This window comes from Stegodyphus dumicola, chromosome 10 (assembly GCF_044657685.1).
Source record: "Stegodyphus dumicola isolate Sdum_Otavi_A_Nest chromosome 10, ASM4465768v1".
Taxonomy (NCBI): domain Eukaryota; kingdom Metazoa; phylum Arthropoda; class Arachnida; order Araneae; family Eresidae; genus Stegodyphus; species Stegodyphus dumicola.
The window spans coordinates 56,605,950-56,613,437 of NC_140777.1; the positions used below are offsets into that span (position 1 = coordinate 56,605,950).

Below are 7,488 nucleotides of genomic sequence, written 5' to 3' on the forward strand. Positions count from 1 at the left end.
GAAAGTATTATCACATGAAACGAAGCAAAACTTAAACAACTTACATTGAAAGAAATGTTTAATAAAGTAAACAAATAAATATTAAGCTTTTTCTTTTTGCAAATTTTGATACCCTTTAGATCATAATTGTTCTTTATTTCATAAATTACGGTTTCATATTTTTAATTTTGGAATTTCTGCATGCCATCTTACGAGATTTAAACTGATGATCTATAATCCGGAATCGCCGAAGTCCCGACGAGTCCGGATTAACGACTTTTGACTGTATTTAATTTCGATGTACTCCGTCTTTGATATGATTTAAATCAAATTCCTCCTCATTATAAATATCATGAATACAAATCAAATAGTTTTCTGGTTGCAATTTTCTAATTTCGGCTATGCGTAAGGTATGCTTTACGCATCCTCGCGTTGAAAGAAATGTTTAATAAAGTAAACAAATAAATATTAGGCTTCTTTTTTTGGTAAATTTTGATACCCTTTAGATCATAATTGCTCATTATTTTATAAATTACAGTTTCATATTTATAATTTTATAATTTTTGCATGCCATCTTACCACATTTAAACTGATGATCTATAACCCGGAAAAATCGATAATCCGGAATCGCCGAAGTCCCGACGAGTCCGGATTAAAGACTTTTGACTGTATTTAAATTGTTTGTTTATATTTTGAACTTTTAGCCTAAAATGTCTCCAAAAACTACGTTTTGAACACACAATTTAGCTAAAAATCCGAAACAAGCACAAAAAATTTAGATAGCAAAAACGTAAAGTTTCTAACCAAAAATATTTGACAAGAATCCATGTACACAGCGACATGTTTTAACTTAAAAAAACATCTACGAATTGCACAATGTAGACAACGAACGAATCTACAAACTACGCACACCTCGCTTCAATAAAATAACATAACAACAATAAATTTCAAATAATATCATGTACACAGCGTTCTGTTTCAATTTTAAAAAACATCTACGAATTGTACAGTCTAGACACTAAACAACAAAATAAACTAAAATAAATTTCAAACAATTTAAAAAAACAACAATAACGACAGAAATTCATACTAAAGAACCAATGAACATAACATTCTACAAAATAAGAACAAGGATAAAATAAAATGCACTTACCATGAATTAATGCGTTTTCGAATAGCAGAAATATAAATTTCATACCGCCTTTAACATGCCGCCACGTAATCACTATCGTATTTAAATGACAGCTAAACACACTATCCAAAAAATTTATACTATGGTTCACAAATAAATAAAATCACAAATCCCTACTTCTATCATGCACTGCCATTAAAAATAATCTCCCAGACCCTCTTTCCACACTTCCAAATACCCACTACCCCTCAACAGGATAGCCACAATCATATTTCCTTTTGCCGAACTTCAATTCAACAACTACCATTTTATCTTTCCCTCCTATCTTCTCAGACACAGAGGCGATAAAGATTTTTCAACGTCAACAGAGTTGCCATAGAACACGCAATCGCGCCCAAAACCAGAGCAGAACACATATCTCCACATTTGGTGAAATTAGGGCATATATTAGAGTTGTACCAAAACAAGCAAATGGTAGTAAAAATTCACAGATAATAAGCATGTAGATGTAAAACTAACCGGTTAAACGTGATATACGAAAATAAATTTGAATTAAATTCAAGTTAGCACAGAAAAGAATATATTAAGCATAAGCCTTTATAACGAAAATAAAAATTCATTTAAAATTATAAATTAGTATTAATGTATTGAAATTAACCGGTTAAACGTGAGAAACGAAAATAATTTGTCTTAAATTCCAATTAACACAGAAAAAAACATATTCCTTACGTCAGCAGTGGTTTACTAATTTTGATGACCATGGTGATGCATCAAACTATTCTGTCATCTTAGATAATCAATAATATTTTTTTATTTCAATTTAATCATCTATTTATGTCACACCTACCATCCTCTGAAAGGTTATTGTTAGAAAAGCATTAACAATATATTATTTTGTTAAAATTTTACGCAATAAAAATTGATTTATTTTCATAATTTTAGATGACAATAACCAATAATAAAAATAAAAGCATTATTTAATTATTTAATATACACATGCATATTTTTGCGGCCTACGGAAACAAATTATTTTAGAGGTTGGAAACCTCATGGTTCTTAGAGCTGTTAATAATTAAGAACACACAATGTGAACAGCCATGTTACGAATTAGCATTCACCCCTCCCGCCGTATTTTCTTCCTTTCATCCCGAACCGAGAACTGGTCTCTATCTACGAAAATATTTCTATCTATTCGTTCTTAAAAATTTCAGAAAAAATAATAATAAATAAAAGAAGAATAATGTAAATCTGGGAACTACTCTGATATGCGCCCTCAAGTCGCCAAATATTTTTGGCGAGAAACTTCACGCTGCCATATTACTATCTAAATTTTTTGTTTACATTTTGAACTTTTAGCCTAAAATGTCTCCAAAAACGCTGTTTTCGCACATACCAAAAACTACGTTTTGAACACACAATTTAGCTAAAAATCCGAAACAAAAACAAAAAATTTAGATAGCAAAAACGTAAAGTTTCTAACCAAAAATATTTGACAAGAATCCATGTACACAGCGACATGTTTTAACTTAAAAAAAAAATCTACGAATTGCACAATGTAGGCAACGAACGAATCTACAAACTACGCAGACCTCGCATTAATAAATTAACATAACAACAATAAATTTCAAAGAATACCATGTACACAGCATCCTGTTTAAACTTAAAAAAAATTCTACGAATTGCACAATTTAGGCGAGGAAGGAATCTACGATCTACGCACTCCTCGCTTTAATAAAATAACATAACAACAATAAATTTCAAATAATACCATGTACATAGCGTTCTGTTTCAACTTTAAAAAACATCTACGAATTGTACAGTCTAGACACTAAACAACAAAATAAACTAAAATAAATTTCAAACAATTTAAAAAAACAACAATAACGACAGAAATTCATACTAAAGAACCAATGAACATAACATTCTACAAAATAAGAACAAGGATAAAATAAAATGCACTTACCATGAATTAATGCGTTTTCGAATAGCAGAAATATAAATTTCATACCGCCTTTAACATGCCGCCACGTAATCACTATCGTATTTACATGACAGCCAGACACACTATCCAGAAAATTTATACTATGGTTCACAAATAAATAAAATCACAAATCCCTACTTCTATCATGCACTGCCATTAAAAATAATCTCCCAGACCCTCTTTCCACAGTTCCAAATACCCACTACCCCTCAACAGGATAGCCACAATCATATTTCCTTTTGCCGAACTTCAATTCAACAACTTCCATTTTATCTTTCCCTCCCATCTTCTCAGACACAGAGGCGAACCAACGAGCTCCAGCGAAAGATTTTTTAACGTCAACAGGGTTGCCATAGAACATGTAATCGTGCCAAAAACCAGCGCAGAACACATATCGCCACACTTGGTGAAATTAGGGCGTATAGTAGAGTTGTACCTAAATCTTCAAATGCGAACAACAACAGTGATATTTCAACAAAATGAATGCAAGAGAAATGGTTGCAAACTTCGAACAAGCAAATACGATAAATCGGCTGGGTGACCAGGTTTGAACGATTATCGCCAAAGTTGGCGATGTTTACATTTACCGGGTTCTTTGCGGAAGTGCTTCCCTTTTTATTTTCAAATTAGCGATTTTGAAAAACGCATGCAGCAGTGGGTGATTCTGCATTTTCCCCAAAGAAAGATTGGGAGGCTTTAAGAGAAATAAAAAGACTATAGGATTATGATATAATTGCTAAAGTGCAGAATCGCCCACTTATTTGTTTGGCGCTTTTTACAAGAAGAATTGGATTTTTGTCAATTTTCTTTGACTTTTTAAGCGGAAATAGATTGATGTGTACATGGTAAGTCAAGAGTGTGCGCAATGCCATTTTTGTGCACTTCTGGGAAGTTTTTTTAAATGAAAATAGGTCGACGTGTACATGGATACCAAGTATGTGCAATTCTTAAAAACGCGCCAAGCTGTAGGCAATTCTGCACTTTTCCCCTAAACTCATGCACTGTTACGGCCTACTTTTGCAACACAAACTCAGCATTTAACAATTTAAAACCTTATACTAACTATTTAAAAGAAACTAGTAAACATTAATGTTACAACAGATATTTAAATTAGAAGATCTACATGATCTCTGATAGTGCCATAAATTTACATATGTGAAATTTATTCCCTAAAAAATTTATGAGATTTTTCTTTTTTACTGAGTTACTTTCATAAGTTCAGAACTTCAATAGGCTTAATCCTAGTATACGGTGCACATGAGAGTTGGCGAAATTTGGGTTCAAGACTAATAAGCGCACCAATTGTGGTAACCAAGCCGATTTTGAAAGCTCTGGAGGAGAGTGCATTTGGGAGCATTTTCGCGCATGCTCATTAAATATATTAAATTGAGAAGTTTTGATTGGTGCAGTTGGAAGAGAAGAATTATTTCAAACCATTGTTTGAAGTTCCGAAGTCTTCAGCTGAACTGAACGAGAAAGGATAACGTATGTTCAGGTAAAATTTATTTATCTTTTATTTTTTTGTATTTTTTAAAATAACAGTAGTGGTTCCGCCGAGTTTGTGATTGGTTAACATTTTGGTTGATCTTTACATTATGGTAACTTGGCGTTTTTTTGGCAAAAATTTGGCGACCAACTCTCCTACAGCAACCCTCTATTTTTTTTTCCTGCCGTCATCTTGTCTTCACGAAGTAAAGACATGTTTCTTTTCTTTTTATCTACTGAACACTTTTTCCAACAATCTACTAGCTGAATAACACTTATGCTAGAAATTTTATCTAACAAAACTGCTTAATCATGACAAATATTCACTGCAAAAGTGGGAAAAAGTGCACAATACCATACTCCTTACGCGTTTTTCAAAGTAACACATACACATAAACCATGTACACGCCGACTTATTTTTACTTAAAAAAACATCCCAGAATTGCACAAAAATGGTATTGCACACACTCTTCACTATATCCATGTACACTGCTTTCTTTTCATAAATTAGAAAAATTTCACGAAAATACATGACAATTTTCTGAATCTTTAAACCCAGTAAAAAGAACATATATGAAATGACCTGATCGCGAAAAAGTATTTACCCTTTCCAAATATGAACATTTCCACATATAAAATAAATAAAATATCCAAAAACTTTTACCTCTAAATCATCTATTACATTATACACGTCACCAACGAATTCATACCGCAAGCATTACAAATACTTAGTATCAAATATTTAAATTATTTCCATGCACGTTTACTTCAACTTAAACGTATACCAAATTCCTACAAACATAAAATTCACAAAATAACTATCATCTAATTAAAATATCACTAAACCATGTACACGCCGACTTATTTTTACTTAAAAAAACATCCCAGAATTGCACAAAAATGGCATTGCGCACACTCTTCACTATATCCATGTACCAGCTTTTTTCTCATAAATTAGAAAAATTTCACGAAAATACATGACAATTTTCTCAATCTTTAAACCCAGTAAAAAGAACATATATGAAATTACCTGATCGCGAAAAAGTAATGAACATTTCCACATATAAAATAAATAAAATATCCAAAAACTTTTACCTCTAAATCATCTATTACATTATACACATCACCAACGAATTCATACCGCAACCATTACAAATACTTAGTGTCAGATATTTAAATTATTTCCATGCACGTTTACTTCAACTAAAACGTATACCAAATTCCTAAAAACATAAAATTCACAAAATAACTATCATTTAATTAAAATATAATTAAATTCAAAAACACTACTTAAAATATAAATGAGCACATACATTAAATTAATACATACATAAAAACCCATTTCGAATTCACTTTAGTTACGGCCATGGGATCCAAAAATTCACGAACACTGTTTCACACAACACAGAATAAAGCCAAATATAAAATTTCCAGATTTTTTCCCGATTTCCCCCCTTTTCCGATTAAAGAACCGTAATTTGTCCATTAATATCACATGACATATCCCATGATCTCTCATTTCCCTCACACAAAATAATGCGTAATCGGAACTGAGTACTGCTCACATTATTACCAAAGTGCCAGGTAGTAACCTTTATCGCCTCCAAAATGTCGCCAAACTACCAGTTACCATATTGTAAAGATCAACCAATATTTTTTAATTAATCGATTTTTGGTCAGATACTGAATATGATTTTAGCTTGATATCGTCTTTTATTCTAGAGTTCGAGTTGCTAACGTATTTTGTTCTACACTTCTATTTGCTAACGTATTTTGTTCTACACTTCTATTTGCTAACGTATTTTGTTCTACAGTTGGATAACGTTACTTTTCGATTATGACGTGCAGTGCTATGAATTGCGAATATTTAAACACGAAATTTTTTTGGAAGTTAGAACTGGAAGGAAAGCTTGCTGTAATTCAATGGGCAGTAGATGCCGTATTGCTGCCGAATTTTAAAAATCGTGCCATGGCCACACCGTATACTAGAATTTGGAAGGAACGTGGAGTGCTGTTAAGCGTGGGATGAAGGGGACGAAAAAGGTAAGCGAAGAGTTTGACTTTTATTTGGTGGAATATACGTGTTGGCGCCTGAAAAATAATAAATCGTCATCCGAAAAAATGAAAGACTTTATATTTGCAATAAAAGCAATATCGATGCAATAAAAGCAATATATCCGCCACCCGAGTTTGAGGGCCATGGCATTTGAGTTATGATATAAACCCTAAAACATATGTGACACTGAGCCATGGTATTTAATTTATTATATTTGATATGTGAATGTTTTGTATTTGTTGCGATGCATGTTGAAAATTATATTTTTATTTGTTATAAAGGTCTGTTAAAAATTATTTTCAATTTCTAAATGCTTGCTTTTTTTCTTGTGTCTCACCCGTATGCTTAGGATTTATTATCTTATGATTATCATTTTGTTTACTTTTTTTGCCAACTCAAACTTGTGGTGATGCTTTACTTTGAGGTTGCCAAAAATTTGGCGACAAACGTAAACGCATCATTTTGGTGTTGGCGACAATTTTAAAAATCGCGCCAAGGCCGCACCGTATACTAGGATTTTACCCTTCAATAAAGCAATTTGACAATAAAATGTCATTAAAAAATCATACCCACCAAGCATTATGTTGAAAAACCTTTTCGGGATCTTTTAAATACCTGTTCCCAAATTGGGGTTTTTTATGGTTTTCTGAAGCTTCACTTTCTCCCATTTAAGACTGAACACACTCTTAGGTACTTTTATATACTTTACACTTTTAAGTACTCCTATGGACTTAAAGCTATATTATTCTTCTCATCCAATATCACAATTTATTTAAAAATTGCAAACGCAAACAAAACACGGAATTAACTTCTTTTTACAGGTATGAAAGATGTTTTGCATCTGCCGAGCCTTTT

At 32.1% G+C, this 7,488-nt stretch overlaps 1 protein-coding gene across 2 annotated transcripts in view; it reads right to left on the reverse strand.

The window, feature by feature from the left end:
• Mettl2 (methyltransferase-like protein) overlaps window positions 1-7,472 on the reverse strand; it is a 63,007-nt gene extending 55,535 nt beyond the window's left edge. Inside the window, exon 1 of one of the 2 annotated variants that reach the window (XM_085824944.1) lies at window positions 7,207-7,472. In XM_085824944.1, the coding sequence (XP_085681070.1) occupies window positions 7,207-7,301 (95 nt within the window). In that variant the 5' untranslated portion in view covers window positions 7,302-7,472. The remainder of the gene's footprint in view (window positions 1-7,206) is intronic. The other variant, XM_085824943.1, reaches the window with a different exon arrangement.
• Window positions 7,473-7,488: the final 16 nt, after the last annotated feature.